At 38.2% G+C, this 23,727-nt stretch overlaps 1 protein-coding gene across 8 annotated transcripts in view; it reads right to left on the bottom strand.

The window, feature by feature from the left end:
- Erc2 (ELKS/RAB6-interacting/CAST family member 2) overlaps positions 1 to 23,727 on the bottom strand; it is a 973,754-nt gene that overhangs the window by 688,620 nt on the left and 261,407 nt on the right. For all 8 annotated transcript variants that reach the window (XR_007212331.1, XM_048355798.1, XM_048355799.1 and 5 more), the window contains exon 4: positions 2,612 to 2,686. Coding sequence is in view for 7 of the 8 variants with exons in the window: in XM_048355798.1 (XP_048211755.1) it covers positions 2,612 to 2,686 (75 nt within the window). In the remaining variant the exon portion in view is untranslated. The remainder of the gene's footprint in view (positions 1 to 2,611; positions 2,687 to 23,727) is intronic.

The following is a 23,727-nucleotide window of genomic DNA, read 5'->3' as shown; positions in this document are numbered from 1 at the left end:
AGGTCAAGAAAAGGTGGGGAATAATACTATCTAAAAGAAACTAAATTCTCTGAGAAGCACACAGCATGTCCTAGATGCAAACATGGAACATACCTGCCAGATCAAATTGGGATCAAATTTAAAACTTGGAGAGTCCTGAAAGAAGATAAATTATAAATAGCTTTACTCACTTGCTTCCTTTCTTTTTCACTCAGGTAATTTCAGTCCCCTGACTCAGTTGGCTGGTAGGAAATCTGATGTGTGTCTAATACAGGCAGTTATGGTTACCCCAATGTTTATCCCATACAGATATATTCTAAACTCTGCATGTATACATATGTACATACAGCTCTAACAGAGCTATGGCCTATAGTTCTAAATGTGCTTGAATTTAGGTGTCATTTTACAGACTTTCACAGCACTTCCCTTGAATTGATGTAAAGAATGGGCATGAAGCTAACGTTGGTTCACAAGTTCACCCTCAGTTTCTCTAAGAAGCAAGCAACAAGTAGAAAGATGAGATGAGAATGCAGCCTCTGTCACAGTGTACACACAGCCAGGAAGATGACCCTCCACCAGCTGCCTCTATAACTAAAATTAGATGTGCTGGAGTACAAATTCTAATAAGGCTTAGAATGCTCCATGAACAAAATATATGCAGTGATTTGGCAAATTAGTAGGTATCAAAATACAAAACAAAACAAACAAACAAAAAAAAAAACTCAGGCTCAGAGTCCTGATAAAAGTATTGATCTCCCCTTGTTCCCCCAAAGTTCCCTATGCCTACGAATCAGCATCTTGGCATGCACAAAAGAAATTCTCAGCTCAATTTATAGAGAAATTATATATGTGAATTTGCATTAATAGTTATGTATTTATGCCTATTTGAGTGTTTGCACTTATTTAAGTTTAAGACATGATGCTAGAAACAGGAAACTAGAATCAAACACACATCCTACTGCAAAATGTCACAAAAAAAGCAAGTAGTTTTTTAATATACACTCAACAAGAAAATATCTATCACATTAGGGGAGATGCTTTGGACATCTCCAAAGACTTCTAGAATACATTTTCCTTCATTTTAAAGAAAGATATGATTTGGAAATGCATGTTGCATACTTCCTATTCATTATTACTACATGTGATAAGACCTGGGAAGGTTCTAATGGAAGGGGAACTGAACTATCCTTTGCAGAATAAAAAATATATATTTTATCCTCCTTCCTTTTTTTCCCTTTTTCCTTTACTTCTTTTTCTTACTTTAAGCCTAAACCAAGTTTCAGACTTAGTTGAAATATGAAATGAAGAAAAAAAAATCTCAGTTACAAACCACTGCTCCCCAAAGATGGAGTAAGGTGGGTTTTATTCTTTCAAAATAAGGTGAAATTATATAGACTCCAAACAATTAGCAAGCTAGTATTAACAAGTTATTTTAATACTACTAGTATTTGGTCTCTTCAAATGATATTTCCTTAACCAGTTTACTAGAAATACATTATAAGTGTCTTGATACTTGGAATCTCAATTGTAGAATATACTTTAAAGTTAGTGTTCTAAATTTTCTCCTCCTAAGCCCCCCAAAAAGTCCACTTGGATGAAGATACTGTCATTGACTGCGGAAACAAAATCCCTACTCAGAAATGTACATGCCAAGAATCCAATAGTTCTTATTAGTTTCCTTTTTTCTAGAGAGTAGGGATTTTTTGGCAGACAACTCAGAATCATGTGTAGCAAGAAAGAAAAATCATTATCTCATGAGTGAGCCTGGAAATTCTCTCCTAGGCTGACAGTATCCAGCCATGTGTGAGTGCTGAACACAAGTGTACAGTTTTCACACTGCAGTCATTGCCATTAGAAAACATGTTTCTTAACAGAACAATTTAAATAAAAATTATTCTTAAACTAAATATTTTATCATTTGTTTCCTTCTGCCAAAAATAATAAAACTATGAACATAAAAAGACTTCAAATTTCTAAATATCAGCAATGATCTGCTACTAATCATACATAAGAGATTGGCCATCACCACTGACCACATTTTTTTATATGCTATAAGTCTACACAGAAGGATGTTTTGGTCTTCTTTTGTAGTTTATCTCTATACCTTCCTATGTTACCTCAATACTTTGTATTTAATAAATTATCATTACCTCTACTGCCTCAGGAGAAAATACTGGAGTTAAAAGAAAGCATGATACTTTGAAAAGTAAATCGTTGATAGTCATTATTTAGTGAATCCTATGTATCTAAAATAACTTCCTTTTGACAAATCCTAGTTTCTCAAAGTTGTCTTTTCATTGCAATGTGAAATTCTACTTTCAAAAGAAAATACCTATACAGTACATGTAAAGCATCTATCTTAGGGTTATAGAAACTGGACATACTATGGAAATGGTCCCAGCTTCTTTCAAACAAGGGATACTGGAGCCCTTTGTTATTTTACCTAGAAAAAAGCATCCTAATTAAAAGGATAATAAATTAAATATACTCAGGAAAGCAAAGGGATCCAGAAGCCAAGTACCCACCAAGGTGCTTACAGAGAAGCACAAGGTTCATTTCACCTGTTAGGCACCATCAAGTTAGGACAAAGTAGCAAGCACAGCTGTTTTTGACAAATGTTCTCAGCTCCTACCTTCATTTCAATGACAGTCTGGAGAGCTTTCGTCTTGGCTGGCTCAGGCTGGAGTTGGCTTCTTCGATGCAATTCCTGGGGAGGAACACGATAGAAATAAGCCTGACGATTCATCCTTCCATATACACCATGACCTTTATACAGCTACCACACAGCCCAGGTTCCCAGTGCACAGACATAAACAAGCCACAGGTGCTTCTTCCCCCACACTCTTTAGCATCCCTCCTGCCTGCAGCCTGCGTTCCAGTGAAACACTCCTGGCACATGCGCTATTTCTGAAACTCCCATCAATAATTAATGTCAACTGTGACAAAGCCAGCAAGTAATCATAGTCCAAATACTGCTCAACACTGGGGCTGATGCCCAGCCATCAAATCATAATTTACTAAATTACATTACTCTGTGCTACCAACACAAACACAGCAAGGAAACAGAGGAAAGAAAATGACTAATGTGGTTGCAAATCCACGGCATGCATGGCATTTTGCTACAAAGCTAGGTTTCAAATGAGCAATTCAAAACCATTTCAGTTTAACTGTGACACATTTTGGAGTGATCTGTAAATCTCTTGCTTCTGAATTTACATTTTGGGTTCTTGCCGAAATCACATCTGTAGGTGATATTTTGATTCATCATGATGCCAAGAAATTAAAATTGGCATTATTATCAATAATACTGGAGGAGAGACAAAAATGTTCAAAGCCAGAGGTGGACCCAAGAATTCTTCTACAATAATGAATATTTCTTCTTTCTCTAACTCTCTCTCTCTCTCCTTTCTCTAACTCTCTCTCTCCTTTCTCCTGTCTCTCCTCTCTCTTTCTCTGTTTTTGGAGGACTTTGAGGTCTGAACTGGGGTCCAGATACAGTACCTTGAGCTTGGCTCCACTACTCAAGCCACATCCCCAGCCTTTTTGTTTCTGTTTGATAGTCTTGTACTTTTTTGGTGGTCTGGCCTTGGGCTACACTCTTCCTACTTCCACTTCCTAAGGAGTTGGGATTACAGGTCTATACCACTGCATATGGCAACAATATTTTTTCATTTCTTTATTGTCAAAGTGACGTACAAAGGGGTTACAGTTTCATATGTAAAGCAGTGCAAACATTTCTTCTCCTACTTGTAACATCCTCCCTCATTTTCCTCTCAACTTCCCCATCCTCATTACCACGCCCCCTCCCCCATGACTTAGACAGTTGGCATTGCCTTGGTTTGTCTTTGTATCCTTTGTCTCTCAATTTTGGTATTCCTTTTCCCTTCCCTAATTCCAATACATGTATATACAATATCCAGGGTACCAAAATCAGTTACACTGATATCAGGGGTAAAACCATGGGAAAAAAAGACAAAAGAAAAAGTGCATAATTTCATATGCTATGTTGAAAATAAGCTTAACATCAGTGCCCATAAAAGAAACACAAATCAACACTGAGATTCCACCTCACCCCAGTAAGAATGGCTATTAAGAAAATGAATAACAGATGCTGGAGGGGATGTGGCCAAAAAGGAATCCTACTACACTGTTGATGGGAGTGTAAACTTGTTCAACCACTCTGGAAAGCAGTATGGAGGTTCCTCAAAAGGCTAAACATAGAGCTCCCCTATGACTCAGCAGTACCACTTCTGGCATCTACCCAAAAGATTACAAGCAAGACCACACTAAAGCCACAAGCACAACCATGTTCATTGCAGTGAAATTTGTCATCGTTAAAATATGGAACCAACCTAGATGCCCCTCAGTAAATGAATGGATAAAAAAAATCTGGTACATATACACAATGGAATTCTATGCTACTGTCAGAAAGAATGACATTGACACAGTCATAAGGAAATGGAAGGATTTGGAAAAAATCATACTAAGTGAAGTGAGCCAGACCCAAAGAAACATGGACTCTATGGTTTCCCTCATTGGTAGCAATTAGTACATGTATAGGATAGTCCTAGCAGATCACAATAGCTCAATATCAATGTACATATGAACACATAAAATGATGTTAAGCAAAATGAACTCCAAGTTATGGAAATAAGTGGTTTATCGTTGTTAATTTCAATATTTCTTTAGATAAACAGAAAGACATGCACTGGGCATGGTGGCACATACCTAGAATATAAACATGTAGAGAAGGCTGAGGAAAGAAAATCACGAGTTCAAGGCCATAATATAGGCTCATGAGTTCAAAGCCAGCCTGGGCTACTTAGTGAGTTGCTCCAGACCAGCCTTGGATGCATAGTAAGACTTCATTAAAAAATAAAAGCACATAGCATAATTATAATTTTAAGCTTAAAGATTAGCTTTTTGTGTGCCACTTTTCAAAATACTTTGAAGAATTTGGAAAGTTGTCTTGTCAGAGAGAAGAGATAAAGGTAATATTTTCATTTTCTTCAGAAGTACATGTTTTATGAGAGTGGGCACAACAGGAATAAACACAGGGCTCATACCATGTCCAAGATACAAGGTAGTTTATGGAAGAATCTCATAACCTACTTCTGTAAAAATCAATTCAGTCAATACAGAGTGTCTCTACAATTTTAGAAATACTGGATCAGAAAGATGTAAAATTTAAAAATAAGTTAAAAATATAGGAAAAGGTATTATAAAGGCATGAAAATTTTACTTCTTCCATCACTACCTTCTACTATCAGTTCTGAAAGACAGTGTATACTGATGTAAGGCAGCCTATCCAGGACAAGATAGATAAGCATTTAGCTGACTATCCATATCCTGTCCATTGTCCTTTATGCCAGTAGCTTAAGACATCTGGTCACACCATGATGCATGTTGCCAGGTACCAGAACTGGGAGATTACTGCTATTCATGTAGGCTCAAGAGTCTGAGAAACATATTTTCACTTCAAAGTCATTAGTGACACAAATCAGCAAAACTACGTATTCAAAATATTTTCATTTTGGAGTCAAGAGTATTGAACCTATTTTCTAAAGAGAGATAGAAGGACAAGACAGGAAGATGGTGGAGGTGCAGCTGGGGACTGAGTTCTCTCCACATCTTGAGAGTCTCACCAAGTGAGATGTAATTGTACAGAGATTTTGGTCAGAGAGGAAAAATACAGGCAGCCTGCTTAAGACAAACTTGAGTACATACGGCTGCTGGTAGCCTCAGCTATGGCTATACCCAAAAAGAGCAAGGACAAAGGCAGCAGAGCCAGCGTGCACACGGCTTTTCACTCACCTTCGGTGTTAACTGGATGAATAAGAGCAGAAATCCACATCCTGCTGGCCACAGATGGGCACAGATCGTGAAGGAAACACCAAGAGAAAGTGTGAGAATTCCACAAAAGACATACACACTGCTTCTCACAGAACAGCTGCTGGTAGGCAGCCCTTCCTCCACACAAGAAGAAATCCACCTTTGATACTGCATAGAGCCTGCAAGAGCAGCTAGCAGGTAACTCAGGACTGAGAAGCAGTGACTGCAGTGCCATTTCTCAACAGGGCAAAGGAACCTGACCACTGAGAGTCAGTTCCACCCAAGGAAAGGTAGCCCCACACAGGTAAAGGAAGCTTCTCCCAGGGGGAGCGGCATTCTCCAAGGCAGGCACAGCCAACAAAGACCAGGGTACAAAGACACTAAGCTTAGAAGGCAGAACTTTCTTTGCCCACTCGAACATACTGATTTGAGAATCCAACCACATTAACTGGCTGCAAGGAAAACTGAATACTACAGGAAATCAAAGGCTCCATCAAGCTTGGAGAGTGGACTTCAAGGAGACACAAAGTCGCTCAAACAAAGAGTTCCTCCTCCTCCTCCTCCTCCTCCTCCTCCTCCTCCTCCTCCTCCTCCTCCTCCTCATCCTCCTCCTCCTCCTCCTCCTCTTCCTTCATCTTCTTCTTCATCTTCTCCTCATCCTCCTCTTCTTTCTTCTTGTCCTGCTCCTCCTCCTCCTGCTCTTCCTGTTTCTTTTCTTTCCTTCATTGCTATTCTTGTTTAGGCCTAAATATACAGCCTCCAGGGCTGGGAATATGACCTAGTGGCAAGAGAGCTTGCCTCATATACATGAAGCCCTGGGTTCTATTCTCCAGCACCACATATCTAGAAAACGGCCAGAAGTGGCGCTGTGGCTCAAGTGGCAGAGTGCTAGCCTTGAGCAAAAAGAAGCCAGGGACAGTGCTCAGGCCCTGAGTCCAAGCCCCAGGACTGGCAAAAAAAAAAAAAAAAAAAAATATATATATATATATATAGCCTCCAGTGATTACTAGGCTTCCTTTTTAATTGTATGCATACTTAATTCATGCTAGAATATTGATTACTCAATTTTCTATTTCACAATCAATCTTAGTATTTTTAATTTTACAATAATGATTTTATGCAGTTTCTAAAATTTTCCTCTTAATTTTTTTTCTGAATTTAGGTCCTAGTATTCTTCCTCCTGTTCCTTTCCTTTTCTATATTCCTTGTTCTTATTTGTCCCTCTCTCTATTTTTCACTATATTTCTTAATCTTTATTTTAAATTCACCCTCACCCATTTTTCTTTACTTCTGGTCCTTCACTCCTTCTTCATTTTCTTTTGTCCACTAATCCCTATTTGTTTGTCTATGAGCTAGGACATATTTGTATGCATTTTGACTGTGTCTAAATGGCTTATTGTGTTATCCCTTATGTACAGATCTATCTATTGTTCACAACAGATTTGTTCACTGGTCAAACTATATATATAGTCCCCACTTATGAAGCACAACACAGGTTCCCAAACAAAGAAAAGTAGAGGTACATAGGTGAATACCTACCTACAATTTGGAACCTTTAAAGTCTGTGCAACTACAGAGCTTTGGGTCAGTTCCTGTCTTAAAATTGTGTTCTGTTGTAGTATTAGAGTGCCTTTCCTTTCCAAATGGGCAGAACATAGAAACACAGGAAAAATGGCAAGTCAAGGAACCTCAACAAAAATAAACAGGAAATGAACAGTCAATTAAAAACCTAGAGAACAGTTCACAAAAGCTCGACAAATATTACTGGTAAATATCCTGAATGAAAATATTGAAGGTCTGCACATGACTATGGGTGAGCTTGATGAGGCTAACCAAAGATTAATAGATGAATTCATGGAATCTGCAAACAACAAGCTGAATGAATTTCAGCAGGAGGAAAGAGAGTCCAATGAAAATATATGAACTCAGCTAAATAATTTGAGAATACTGAAAATCAAATCAAGAAAGTAAAGAAGTCCATACAAAATCTAAAACAGAGCATCAATGAAGAAATTGAAGCCATCAAAAATGACCAATAAAAAGGTAGAAGTGAAAACCAAAGTAGGAAGTCTTGACAATAGATTGGACAATACAGAAGCTACCAGCACAACCATGTTCATTGCAGCAGTAGTTACCATAGTCAAGACATGGAATCAACCCATTTGCCCCTCAGTGGATGAATGGATCAAGAAAATGAGGTATATATACACAATGGAATTCTATGCTTCTATAAGGAAGGATGACATCTCCCAATTCATAGGAAAACAGAAAGACTTGGGGAAAAATCATATTAAGTGAAGTAAGCCATACTCAAAGAAACATAGAATGCCTGGTTTGCCTCATTTGTAATAATTAGTATAACTCTAAGATAGGTCTAGCAGAGGATCACAATAGCTCAATAGCTATGTGCATATGACCTTATAAAATGATGATAATTGAATTGAACTATACGATATGGAAACAAGAGGTCTTTTATTGTTTTGTTTTCTTAGTGTACTGTATGCAATTATTTCTTTTGTCTTTCATTTTTCCCCTTGGTCCATTTCTGTACTTCTCTCTCCCCTCATCAAATCAGATTAACTTATATACAGGGAAAAAGGTACAGAAATCAACAACATGGACAAAAGGGGGAAAAGCAAAGAAAAAAAAAGAAAAGGAAAAAAGAGCCACAAACAGTGTATGGTTTTTACTGTAAAATAAAAAGCCTCTTGCCTCCATTTCCTGGAGTTCATTTTGATAATTATCATTTTATATTATCGTATGCACACAGCATTTTCTTATAGCAATGGAAAACTTACTCATACAGGAAGTGTAATATAGTAGCATCTCAATGTACTCATTGTGTATTTTCTATGACACATACCACAAGTGTTACAAACTCAAGATCAGTTTTAATATAGTTTATTTAACTGTGAGTTTATATACTTAACTCACAACATTAAATGGTAAAACAAATTCCTATGATTCAGCCAATGTGGGGCACAACAATCCAATTCCAGTAAACCAAGGGACGAATCCTATGTGGATTTCAACCTACTTAACACTCAATACTACTTCCAAAATTATTGAAGACATTGGAAAAAAAAAGAAAAAGTTTCCCATAGTAGAAAATGGATATTAACTCATTCGTCATTGTTGTGTCTTCAGTGGTAGGAGAAATACATTTTATAGATCACCACTGCTAATACCAGGTGGCAGCAAAGTCATCGTTGAAAAAAAGACTGAGACAGCCAGACATGTAGTACATTACTGTAATCCTAGGACTCAAAAGGCAGAAATTGGAAATGCAAATAAAAACAACACGGAGCTACCACCTTACCCCAGTAAAAATGGCCTATATTCTGAATTCTGGTGGGGATGTGGTAAAAGAGGAACCCTACTACACTGCTGGTGGGAATGCAAACTAGTATAACCACTCTGGAAAGCAGTCTGGAGGTTCCTCAAAAAACTAAACACAGACATACCCTACAACCTAGCCATACCACTCCTAGGCATCTATCCTGAACAACAGGAATGAGGACATGACAAGGACACCTGCACCTTCATGTTCATTGCTGCACTATTCACAATAGCCAAGATATGGAAAAAAATACAGATGCTCCACTACAAATGAATGGATTCAAAAAATGTGGTAGCTATATACAATGGAATTTTACACTGCCATTAGAAAAGACAAAATAATGGCATTTGCTAGAAAATGGATGGAACTAGAACAAATCATGCTGAGTAAGCCAAGAACAAAGAGACAAATGGCGTATGCTCTCTCTGATATGCGGGTGTTAGAATTAAAATGCAAAGAGATAGAACAAAAGCAAAAAGGTCTCAAGATACCAAAACACAGTAAAATATTCAGATCCACTATTGCGATGAAGTGTAGAAGATTTCCTTTGCCAAACATTCATGTAACTATACATATATTAAATTTTATTTCTAAGCTTGTTTCTTTTGAACATTTTAAGATAATTTTGAAAATTATGTTTAAGTAGTTGTATAAAGCTGTTTTGATTCAACATGTGAGTTCATGAGTACAATTCATCTTCAAGTACTTGTTGCTCAGATTTTTATTGCACTGTTTTCATTGATTAGTGTTCTTTATATTTCTGGTTAATTTTCCTACTATGAGCTATGATGTTTTGATCTATTAAAAATGTTCTTTGAAATTTGTCATAGCTGAAATACGAAACCAACCCAGATGCCCCTCAGTAGACAAATGGATCAGGAAAATGTGGTACATATACACAATAGAATTTTATGCCTCTATGAGAAAGAATGACATTGCCCCATTCGTAAGGAAATGGAAGGAGTTGGAAAGAATTATACTAAGTGAATTGAGCCAGACCCAAAGAAACATGGAATCTATGGTCTCCCTCATAGGGAATAATTAGCACAGGTTTAGGCTAGTCACAGCAGAGGATCACAAGAGCCTAATAGCTATGCCCCTATGAATGCATAAGACAATGCTAAGTGAAATGAACTCTATGTTATGGAAATGAGTGATATATCACTGTTGTAATTATTTTCAACATGCCATGTGAAACCATAGCTTCTATTGTTGATGATCCTCTTGTATCCCCTTCCTGTGGTTGTACCTGCACTATCACTGTATCTTATCTGAGTACACTGGAAACTCTATATACTGGTATTAGAACTAGGAAACTGAAAGGGAATACCAAAATCGAGAGACACAGGATAAAAAGACAAATGACTCCAAAAGCAATACTTGCAAATCTGTTTGGTGTAAACCAACTGAACAACTCGTGGGGGGCAGGGAGGAGAGGGAAAGGGGGAGGAAGGGAAAGGGGAATGAGGGAGGAGGTAATAAACAGTACAAAAAATGTATCCAATGCCTAACATATGACACTGTAACCTCTCTGTACATCACTTTGACAATAAATAAGAAAAAAATAAAAAAATAAAAATGTTCTTTGAAAAAAAAAAACCCACAAGACAATATGGTGTAAACCAACTATACAGCTTGGGGGGCAGTTGAAAAAGGGGGAAGAGGTAGAAGAAAAATGAGGGAGCAGGTAAGAAGTTTGATAAGAAATGTACTCACTGCCTTACGTATGAAACTGTAAACCCTCTATACATCACTATGACAATAAATTAATTTTTTAAATAAGTTTTTAAAAAAGAGGCTGAAAATGAAGCCAGCCTGGGCTACACAGAAAGAATGTATCTCCTAAAGACAAAAAAAAAAATCCTAGAAATAAAATTAATGATAATTTCTTATCAGAGCCAATCCTATTCCTGGATAATAATTATGAGATAATTTCAGGAAAGAGATTAAGATTGCATAAAACAAGTAAAAATAATCCAGAGACAACTAAGGATCACAAAGAAAATAAAAAGGTAAAGGCATGTACTGTGGTAATTTCTGCCAAACACCAGAACATTGCTAAGGATGGACATGTAATAAAAAAGCTGAACTTGTGACAATAGTTTTACAAACCAGAAACAAGATTTTCTTTTATACAATTTCTATTATAATACAAAACCAGCTCAAATTCAGATTTGGCCCTGTACCATGTGCCACTTCTTAAAAAAAAGAACGAATAAAATCTATTGCTCAAGGATTGCAATTTTCTTCTTAACTACTTTTCCTAATTCTAAAGTCTCTGAGGGTCACCTTAATTTCTAAGGTGTTAGGAAAGAAAGGGTTGCAACCTATGTCTAGACTATACAGATGGTCTGAAAGTCCCATCTCAAAACAGTTCATCTACATCTGAGATCTAAAAATGTTCACTCTGCCTCTGATAAATACATACCCCATAAAGATTTGTGCTCCTCTTCCACATCATAGAGGTATTGCCAAGAAGGCCCTGCTACCACCTTCTATCAAAGGACTTATTTTTGGCCAGTTAGAACACAGAATTGAAGACCTCGCCTTTTGTGAAAACTTCAAAACTACCATTTTACTCCCCTTATTTTATTATTTGCTGACCAAATGAAAGAGACCAAGAGCCAAGAGCCAAGAAGGCAGAGTCCTAAGATAAGAGGAGCCAGGAACCCTGAAAGACCATCTTAAAAGGCTGCTGAACAGCTACATTGTGGGGGAAAATGTGAATGGAAAATAAACTTCTTATATTAAGTTATGCCTCCAAATTCCCAAGATTTACCTGAAATCCCTGATCTCTGTCTTCTGATTTTTTTATTAGTATGAAGATAATGCAAAAGAGGTGATAGGTACATAAATCAGTTAAAGAATACATTTCTTGATCTCTCTGTTTCCATACTATTATCAATGGCAGCAAGAGACCTACTGCTTATGACTTTGGTGTTGGTAAAGAGATGTTAGAATGTGGGTGTTTTCCAGATGGGACTGTTGGTAGATGGTCTCGTCCTAACCATCTGACAGACGTGCCCATTGTGCACTAATGTGAAACAATTAATGAATTTGCTCAGGAATACTTCATATCCTCTCATATAATTACGGTCAAATACAAGATTTAACTTAAAACATCACAGAAGTACTTCTTCAGACTTTCCTAGGTCACATATCTCTAAGAATCAAATGCAAAGTGTGGATTCTCTTCAAAAATGGGAACATAAGCACACATAACTACAAAATGCCATACACCATTCTTGTTGGTTCCTAGGTGCTGGCTCAGCATCCTTTGAAGTAGACTTCGGGCTACAAAACATTTCCTGATAGAAAAGAATACTAGATTGGGAGTCAAGAGTTCACAGTTTCAGCCTGAGATCTTGAGAATACACTTTCACCTTCTCTGATATGCAGAAAAAGAAGCTCTATGTGAGGGTTTCTAATGCCCTTCCATCTGAGAATATCTATGTTTTTATTAAGTAGCTCACTTCAAAATGCATGTATCTGGCTGGTATTTCTAGTCACACCCCTTCTCAATTTTAAAAGCAGAAGAAAAAGAAAGAAATCCACAGCACTGGTCTAAAGCAGCCAGCTCCTTCAGGCAATGAACCTAGAATTCCAAGCATGGAATCTCCAGTGGCTTAATGGGATGGCATTTCCTGGTACTGGAATCTGGGTGGACACCACCTTCCAAGAGAAGCCTGACAAAACAGTTTTCCCCCCAAAGGCAATTACCATCTCTCTCTAGTACTCTCCACTGCTCTATACATCCATGCCTATATAACGTACCATTACAGCTTGGGTAAATTATATCACCACCATTTAAACTATGTATGAGCTCATGCATTATAGGTGTGAAAGTTATCAAGTGTAAATGAGGAATTGCTCATCTCTGTGGCATGATGTCTGAAGGCTGGAATGGGGCTTGAAGCTCCAATTCAAGGTTTTTCACTCTATGTGTACTGCTTTAACTGGAAAGTGATGTGGAGCTGGGTTCAAACAGAACTGTCAACCCAAGCAACACCAACTCAGGGCTTCTCCATGTGCTGGGGCTACTTCACAGTGTTGACACAACTTCTTACATTTAGATGTGATGGCCCCCAAAACAAGAATTTAAACAAATAAGCAAAATATTGCATGATCTTTTATTATCTAACTTTGTGAGTTCTAAAGAAGCATTTCTGCCATACTGTATGTAACAAAGCAGTCATAAGCCTATTCACACTCAAGGGAGGAGTACCAAAGATCTCGAAGCCATGTTCTAAAATGTCACTCATGGATCTTGGGATATAACACAGTTGTAAGTGCATTAGAAGCATGAGATGTTCTGAGTTCAATTTCCAATATGACAAAAAAGAAAAATGTCATTTTTACAAATTGAAGCCAATAGAACAATAACTACACTATAATCTAAAAAAGCAATTCATATCTCAATCAAAATATGGAAGAATCATATAGTCAAATAATGATTGATACAGGGTAAAATAAACATAGTTTATACAATAGACAAAAATCACAGTCCTGCTTTTCTTTTTAATTCAAAGTAACAACAGAGGGGTTTCAATTCAATGTGTCAGTTTATAAGTACAACGCATCTTGATCCGTGTAACCCTTTCCATCATTCTTGATCATCTCTCCTAACCTGACTTTGTTTTGTTTGTTTGTCTGTTGTGCAGGTGCTAGAGCTTACACTCAGGACCTAGGCACTGTCAATGAGTTGGGGTTTTTTAATGCTGGTCGTGGGGCTTGAGCTCAGGTCTTGGGTGCTGTCTCTGAGCACTATTCTCAAGGCCAGTACTCTACCATTTCAACCAGAGTTTCACTTTTGGCTGTTGGATGGTTCATTGGAAATAGAGTCTCACAGATTTCCCTGCCAGAGCTGACTTCAAACCACAATCCTTAGATCTCAGCCTCCTGTGTAGCTAGGATTACAAATGTAAGCCACTTGTACCTGGCCCCACCAAAATAATTTTAAAAAGAAAATAATCCAAGTAGTAGAGTGCTTGCCTTGTCATATACATGAAGCCCTGGGTTCCATTCCTCAGCACCACATATATAGTAAAAGCCAGAAGGGGCGTTGTGGCTCAAGTGGTAGAGTGCTAGTCGAGCAAAAAGAAGCCAAGGATGGTGCTCAGGCCCTGAGTGCCAAGCCCCGGAAGGAAGGAAGGAAGGAAGAAAGGGAGGGAGGGAGGGAGGGAGGGAGGGAGGGAGGGAGGGAGGGAGGAAGGAAGGAAGGAAGGAAGGAAGGAAGGAAGGAAGGAAGGAAGGAAGGAAAGGAAGGAAGGTCCAAGAAGGTGGAATGTAATATAGTAGGTATAGTCTAATCAAAACTGAAAGTTCAAATAGAGAAGTCACAGAAAGCTTCAATGGAAAGATAACACATGAGAAATAAGTTGTACAATTATTTTATGTGATGTGAACTCCAAGTGCTAAATGTGTGGCTGGAGCTTCATGGGAGATAGGAAAAAGAATAATCAAATAAGTGCAGATGGAAGGATGGGCCCTTATTCATATTTGGATTCCACTTGGGAGAAGTTTTCTTGAGAGAAGTGAGACAGATGCTTCTCAAACATCTAAGGAAGGAAAACAATGTGACAAGTCATGCTCTTATAGAATTATTCCAGCTGTAGTTCTGCAGTATGGTGACAAAACAGAGCTAAATAAACTAGCTCACCTAATTGGAATAACTTGGGATACCCTGATAAGAGAAAGGAGAGTCTCAGACAGGGGAAGCAGAGTGAAAACAGTACTGAGATGACTTTGCATATGAATGTGAGGTTGACTTGGCTTCCCGAAATGTTGCCTGGGGATTGGAGAAAAAGAAGGTTATGCAGACATCACAAGGGATACTAGCTGACTCTTCACACTAGTCTATGTACCCTAGCTTCATAGTATGTATCTTGTTTATATCCTTGAATATGGCTGAAATTTTATATTAATTCTGTACAACTGCATATCAGTCAGTGATTTGTGCCCATGCTGAAAAGTAAATTCCATGAACATAAGAACTTCCTATGTCTATTATATACCCAGAAAATAGTACAGTACCTGCAAGATTAAGTATTCAATAAACACTTGGATGGGAGATCATTTATTGCCGTTTCTATTTCAATACTGGATAGGGTCGGTTTAGAAGGTTTAAATCTTCATGGTTGAGTTTGGGGGTATCAATTTTTTCTAGGAAATCATCCATTTCTTCCAAGTTCTCGAATTTGTTGGCATAAAGGTTTGCAAAATAGTCCCTTATTATTTTCTGAATTTCGGTTGTTTCTGTGGTGATGCTACCTGTTTCATCTCTTATCTTGTTTATTTGAGTGTGCTGCCTTCGTTTTTTGGTCAGGTTTGCCAGGGGTCTGTCTATCTTGTTGATTTTTTCAAAGAACCAACTCTTTGTTTTGTTGATTCTTTCGATGGTTTTTTTTTTTGTCTCTAATTGATTTAATTCTGATTTGATTTTAATTATTTGCTTCCATCTATTGACTTGAGGTTTGCCTTCCTGTTCTCTCTCCAGAAAATTAAGGTGCTTCCTTAAATTACTGAGTTGCTGTTTCTCCAGTTTGTTGATGTATGTACTCAGAGATATAAATTTTCCTCTGAGTACTGCCTTTGCTGTGTCCCAAAGGAGCTGGTACTTTGTGTCCTCACCTTGGTTGAAGTCCATAAACATTTGAATTTCCGTTTTAATCAAAAGTTCTGAAAGTTCTGCAGTACTTTTGATCAAAATGAATCTGAGGTAAAGGATAACAGCCAATATTTACTTACATATGCATGCTAAGGAATACCTAACCATTTTATAAATATTAATATGTTTAATTCTTGAAATAACCTCCATAGATAAGTACCATTATAATTCTTTTTCATGTGAAACAAGAAAAGTTAGTAACTTGCTCTAGAAAGTCTGCTGAAATGCACTATATAGATTTGTCCTAGGCAGTCACTGCAGAGCATCTACTGCTGATCACTATGTACAGCCATGTTTGGCTTAGACCTGACATTTCAAGCTGATACCTCAATTACTTTCTTTCATTGTAGTCATCTCCCTGTATCTCCTTGGTTTCAGTATTCCATTTCTTACATTTTTCTTCACTATTTGAAAATTTAAAGAAACCTATCTCAGTAACAGTTGAATGGTTCTGATATCCATAGTACATATTAAAACTTAAAAGTCAAATATGGTTAGGCATACAGAAGTATAGAAAAGAGTTACTTTCAAATATTGCCAACACCCTTAGCTGTAGGTTCTCGCCCCTAAATTCAATCAACACATATCAAAACCCTTACAGTATAGCAACTGTTTATGTAGCATTTACATTTGTAAGGTAATCTAAAGATAGTTTAAAGAATACTAGAGGGTGAGTGCAGATTGTATGAAATATTGTACCATTGTGAAACTATCCATGGGATCTGCTATTTTTTTCCAAATTTTTATTATCAAACTGATGTACAGAGAGGTTACAGTTTCATATGTTAGGCACTGGATACATTTCTTGTACTGTTTGTTACCTTGTCCCTCATACCCCCCTCCCTCCTCCCACTTTCCCTTTCCCCCCCTAAAGTGTTCAATTCACTTACACCAAACAGTATTGCAAGTGTTGCTTTTGTAGTTGTTTGTCTTTTTTTACCCTGTGTCTCTCAATTTTGGTATTCCCTTTCAATTTCCTACTTCTAATACCAGTATACATGGTTTCCAATATACTCAGATAAGATTACAGAGATAGTGTAGGTACAACCACAGGAAGGTGATACAAGAACATCATCAATAATAGAAGCTACAGATACAGATGGGATGTTGAAAGTAGTTACAACTGTGATATAACAATCGTTTCCATAACATGGAGTTGATTTCACTTAGCATCATCTTATGTGATCATAAGGGTATAGCTACTGGGCTCTTGTGAGGTATCTGCTACTTTTGAGGAGAGGGTCTAGAAATAATTTCCCACAGATAATGAATCAACTATATTAAAATCCTTCTCAACATTTTCAATCTCTATCCATCAAGCATCAAAAATAGCCTAAATATTCAAATGAAAGTAATTATGGCTGACTCAGTCAACAATTACACTAAAAATCAGATCTATAGATCTATTTCAAGACTCTATGGAATATTTAAAGACTGATCACATACAGATGACCAAGGAACACCTAAAATGTATTCCGGAGGCAGAAGTAATGTAGGATACATTCTTTTCCACACACAATAAATAATAATAATAAAGCAAGAAATTTTAAAAAGCAAGAAATTAAGTCACTTAAGTTGCTGAATTTTCTCTGCTCCTGTTTGCTCCAGTGACACCATTAATATCTCATGGGGTGGTAAGGATAAGAAAAGTTTGTGACATTGACATTTATGTCACAAACTAAAGCCTATCCTTAATGACTATTGTTGCTCTTGAATGGTGATCAGTGTTCCTGAAAGGGTACCAGAGGTACAACCAGTCAGACTGACTTCCACTCTTATTTATTCTGCATTCTGATACAGGTAACCACTAATACATTGCTACTAGACTTGACTGAATAATTCAAAGACATGTTTACTAAAGGTGTACTAGAGGCTAGGTAAAATACACAGAGAATCCCTACCTTCACAAACTTATGATGCTGTGTATCTACACACAACAGAGCTCATGACAAATTGTTAAGAGGATTCAGTAAGCAGGAAGTCATCCCGTGTTGATGGAATAGACAGAGTAATGAAGAAAATTTGGAAAATGAGGTTCAAAAGCTAATGGATGAAGAAAAGACACACTAAATGAAATCATACAGATCCTCAAAAAGACTTTGATCTGGTATGTAAAATCTCCAAATTCTAAAGACAGGGAAATACCTTCTATAGAAATAATTAGTATGATATGACATTACTGATAAATTATTAGTTATCACACACACAGACACACACACACACACACACACACACACACACATCACATTTGGGAGCCTAAGATCATTCAGGCTGAATCACAACCTAAACATGTTTATTATACACACATTTCCTACAGAAAACTATTTTTCTCCTAAATTTGCATTAAAAATTTTTATCACAGATTTGTCTGTCCTTTACATATTGTGATACTGGGTGTGGGGATGCTGGCCGGATACGTAGAGGGGCGGTCCCCGATCGACCACCATTCCTCCCGCCCTGGGACCGAATGGCCGGAAGCCACTCCTATGCCTCCCGGTCCGGAACCGGAAAGAGTAGTTCTGGCTTGGCCTGCCTCCCGTCTCATCTCAGGTCCACGTGGATGCCTCCAAGATGGCGCAGCCAGTGCCCAGGGGCGGTCGGTCCTATTGGGGTGGGACATCAGCCCATGGGGGGAGTCCCAAGATGCCACTCTGGCTGAGACAGCCCAGCTCAGCCAATTAGCGAAGCCTACCTTCCCGCCTTCCCCACCATAATAAAAGCCTTCCCCCGCCCTGTGGGCGGTGAGTTCGGTTCATAACCTCAGACCGTCTCCCTGGAGTCTTTCTTTCTCTGCGCCGATCGCCGACATGTGAGAAGGGGCAGGGACGGGGGACTTCAGTAGTTCACTCTCCTCGGCTAAACGCAGCCCAGCGAGAGCACGCCCTCACCTTCTGCGGGCAGAAGATAAGGTCGAGTGCTCTCTCGTAGTTTTTTGAGGTTTGGACCATTTTCCCCGAGAATTTGGGGAGAAAGGGATCGTCCAGATCCCAACACTGGGAACTATAGCAACTAACAAAATGATAATGTCGTTTCAAATAATTGTTAACTTGTACTATAATACCATAGAAAAAAGCCTGCAATTATTTAATTCAGTAATTATTAACACCTAATATATGTAGATATGGTAAAGTTAGAAAAAAAATGTAACATTATCCCAATCCTCAAGAAACTCGGGTAATGAAAAATTGAGTACATAAGTGCATTCCTAAGGAGGAGTTACCACCCCTAAGGGAAAGACACAATCTGATTCAGAGAGCTAAATAACACACCCAAGATCACAGAGCTAGTAACACTTGAGACTGTGGCCAAGGCCTATCTGATACCTAAGCTCACACCTTTAAGTACTAACATAGCACTTGGTTTATACTGCTATTTGTAGTTTCTTCATGCTCTGAAAATACCCAGAATTTTAATAGGTAACTGTATCTGACATCTGGTTTGCTCCTTTGTTCTCTTGTAAGAATCAACAAGTTTTGAACAATATGTGCTGGGAAAGAAAGAGCCTAAGTCAGTTTAAATTTTTTTAATATATTAAAAAAAAACATTTACTGAAAGTGCAGTACATTTGATGACAAAGGAAGGCTATGGTCAGCTTCGCAGAAATACAGACGGTGGATGGTTAATCTTCAACTACTTCTCCTCTACCAGATGCCTCAGTTGGGCTCCGATACTTTCTGAGTTGAAATGAACCTAATTAAGTACACTGGAGTAGTTCTGCTCACTTGGGGACTTAACAAAACACTGGATTCCTCCAGCCATGAGTGCTTTCTAGTCCAAAGTCTTTCTTATTAAACAAGTCATTATTCTCAACACTAGTCCTCACTGTGTGCAGTGTCCATGCCTGGTCTCATCTGAACTCAGAACCAGGAATACTGCAAACTACAGGCTTCCAGTAGAAAGCCAAGAACCACAAAGCAGGCTCACAAGACTCTCAGTTGGACTTCAGAACTGCATTTGTCTTCAATGTCTACCACACGACTATCTTTTTACAATCCCACTGATGAAAGGAATTGTACCTCTAGTAATTTAGTTATAGATTATTCTCAGGGCCTCTTCCCTACATAAATCATTTAGATGATGGATTTTGAATTGATGATCGTTAGATGAGATTTCTTTTTACTTTGAGTTGGTACCATAATGGTGGCCCTGAGAAGTCTTGGAATTGGAATGGACACTTTTTTTTTTTTTAATTTAAGAGGAAGGTGAATATTTCAGAGCTAAAAGTGGATTGTATTAGTCAGAATAAACCCCCTATCAATGATGTCTATGTCCTATTTTCAAAGACTGAATATGTTATATTATATGCAATTAAGTTTGTAGACATTAAAATCAAGAGATTAAATTGGAACCACCTAGATTATCCAATATAATCACATATACCTTTAATCACATATACCTTTTTCTTTTTTCTTTTTCTTTTTTTTTTCTTCTTGTCAGTGTGGGGCTTGAACTCAGGGCCTGGGCCCTGTCTCTGAGCTTTTTTGCTCAAGGCTAGTGCTTTACCACTTTGCTCCACAGCTCCACTTCCAAGTTTCCCAGTGGTTCATGTTTAATGGAAATAAGAGTCTCACAGACTTTCTTGCCCAGGCTGGCTTCAGACCATGATCCTCAGATCTCATCCTCCTCAGTAGCTTGGATTATAAGTATAAACCACCAGTGCTTGCCCCATATATCCATTTTAAATGCTGGGGATTGTTCTCTAACTGGAGGCAGGGGAAGATGAAGCAGATGAGAAGTCTGACAGACCCTATGTATGAGGCGTGTTAGATGTGGTATTGCTGATTCTGAAATGTAGGGATCTTAGCAAGAACCATAAGAGGTCTCTGAGGCTCAAGGGCAGCACATGGCTGATACCCAATAAGGAAACAGGGACTTGGAGACTAATATCAATTAAATGCTAGTTTTGAAGTATACTATCAAGTAAAATGTTTTAATGTCTTTTACTTTTTCCTGTTATCATCTCTCTCTCTAACATTAATCTGGCAGTCATTAATATAGGCATGAGCTAAATCCTGGTGCAAACTTGAAGGAGCCAGCACCCAAAGACCTCTGGACGCCATGACACAGGTAGAAGGAAAACAAACCACAGTGGATCTGTTGCAATTAGTAGGGTGGCAAGATGAGAAATCCCTGAAGATCACCCATCCATCCACTGCATAGACTCCAGAAATATCTCCTTAGAATTCCCAGACTCCTCAAATACTATTTAAGAACATCCTCTAGGGCATAGCACCTTGAGTAATGAATTCTACAACTAAACTGAAGAAAGCCACTGGCTTTATGTTCAGTTGTTCTCAAGGGCCACGCAACCATTGTTGAAATTGCTGCATCTTTATACATTTTCCCTCATGTTTCTCTCTAAAGAGCAGTTGGAGAAGGTGTGAGAGGGAAAGAGGGCCTGGCTGCTTCACAACTCTAGCCAGAAGGCCCATTTTAGAGATGGCATCAGAGGATGGCATATGAATCGACAGCATGTTCCCTGTACACCCCCATGGTCCAGATGGCGGCATACCACAGGAGCAGAGGGTGGCTCCCACACAGAAGATGTCCCTGCCTAGAGACACACATACAGCTTCAGACCATGAGGGAACACAATGGTGGTGGTGGTAACGGTAGTAACATTTACATAGAAAAGGTCACAATCTTTCTTAGATTGTCATTTGAAACATTCTTCTGTAGCAAAACCTTACAGAAATAATAGAGGAAGTAAATACAATCAAAGTACATTGTATGCCTGTATGGAAATGTCATGATGAAATCTCTATGTACTATTCAATACATGTCAATTAAAGGGGAAAAAAACACCTTAAACCTGAGGAGTGACAAAACTGGAAAGCACCATAGGAACAAGCTGATCCAAATTCTCATTCATGTCCAGCTCCTTCACATGCCTGTCGTAAGCCACCAAGCTAAGGCTTGAAAGATTTCAGATCTCAGCAGTCCTATCTCAGGAAGCAACTCTGATAATTGCAAAGTCCTCTAAACATATAGAGTCAAAATCTTCTCCCATCCTACCTTTCTCTCCTCAGGACTATGTGAGTGCTGCCTCACTGGACTGCTGGTCCCAGCATTCAGCATCCTCTGAACTCTGTGCTGAAGTAACAGCACCTACAGTTTATTACCAAGAGTCCTCTCTAAGACTGAGCCACTTCATGTCCTCATCATGCCCTCTATCACACAATCCTCTCCCATAGCTCCTGTGAGGCGCTGTGACTGTCCTAACTTATAGATAAGAGGACTAAAACTCAGTGAGGTAAAGTGACTTGCCTACAAGCTCGTATAAGGGACAGATGGATTTATGGATGGTCAGAAAGGTAGACAAAGAATAAGGTAGCAATATCATCTCAAAATCAAGGCAGAACCATTCCTAGAAAGACATTATACATTTAATTATACACAATTGCAATCAATCTCATCTATCCACACTCATCCAACATTCTCCAGGTTCCCACTTTACTGGGACGCCCCTGTGTTCATAACCTGCATTCACTGTAGTCTCTCACATTCACATAGTATGAATTCTTTCTTCCCATCATGCACTTTGCTTTTTTGCCTATTAGAACACTGATAGCCACTATAGTCAAAAATTCATAATTGTTTCCCAAGTTCAGGTATTATGTGATAGACAATGTCTGTTCTATGTCCTTTAATCTCCACAATTCCCTCTATTTTACAAGTAAGGAAAACAAGTAACCAGTCTAAGATTACATGCTCCATACTCAATCTCCAGGGTGTTTTCTTGGCCATTACTACAAGATCTTTCCAGCATTTCTATGTGTATATCTATTCATGTCCACAGGAACCCCAAGAACACCAGGCAGAATACTTGATCTGTATATCCTCACTGTCATACATAGAGTTGACAATCCACGCTGTTAATGGTCACAAAAGTAGGCCCTTACATAGCCTTTTGAAGACTAAGGACAAAGGGTGAACAAGACACTATGTTACAACTTGGGAAGAGAGTGGGAGGGGGAGGGAAAGTGGGAGAAAAATGAGAGAAGAGGTAACAATGTTCAACAAGAAATGTACTCATTACCTTACGAAATGTACTCATTACCTTACGTATGTAACTGAAACCCGTCTGTACATCTCCTTGACAATAAAATTAAATTAAAAAAAAGAAAAGTTAATGTAATTCAGAGGGGAAAAGTATATACAATTAGACTGAACCACACTACTCTACCAATCCACCAACCCAGCACAAAGATGTGTCTATCCTGAACTTACAAATATGACTTTGAGAAGAGTCTTTTTTTTTCAAATTTTTATTATCAAACTGATGTACAGAGAGGTTACAGTTTCATACCTTAGGCATTGGATACATTTCTTGTACTGTTTGTTACCTTGTCCCTCATACCCCCCTCCCCCCTCCCCCTTACCCTTTCCCCCCCTGAGGTGTTCAGTTCACTTACACCAAACAGTTTTGCAAATATTGCTTTTGTAGTTGTTTGTCTTTTTTTACCCTGTGTCTCTCAATTTTGGTATTCCCTTTCAATTTCCTAGTTCCAATACCAGTATACATGGTTTCCAATATACTCAGATAAGGTTACAGAGATAGTGTAGGTACAACCATAGGAAGGTGATACAAGAACATCATCAATAATAGAAGCTACAGATACACATGGGACGTTGAAAGTAGTTACAACTGTGATATAACATTTGTCTCCATAACATGGAGTTCATTTCACTTAGCATCATCCTAGGTGTTCATAAGGGTATAGTTATTGGGCCTTGTGATGCTCTGCTATGACTTGACTAAACCTGTACTAATTATTCCCAATAAGGGAGACCATGTTTCTTTGGGTCTGGCTCACTTCACTTAGTATAATTTTTTTCCAAGTCCTTCCATTTCCTTACAAATGGGACAATGTCATTCTTTCTGATAGAGGCATAAAATTCCATTCTG

This window comes from Perognathus longimembris, chromosome 10, assembly GCF_023159225.1.
Source record: "Perognathus longimembris pacificus isolate PPM17 chromosome 10, ASM2315922v1, whole genome shotgun sequence".
NCBI classification, from domain to species: domain Eukaryota; kingdom Metazoa; phylum Chordata; class Mammalia; order Rodentia; family Heteromyidae; genus Perognathus; species Perognathus longimembris.
The sequence above is the reverse complement of the archived record's forward strand: the minus strand, read 5'-3'. Positions and strand labels throughout refer to the sequence as shown.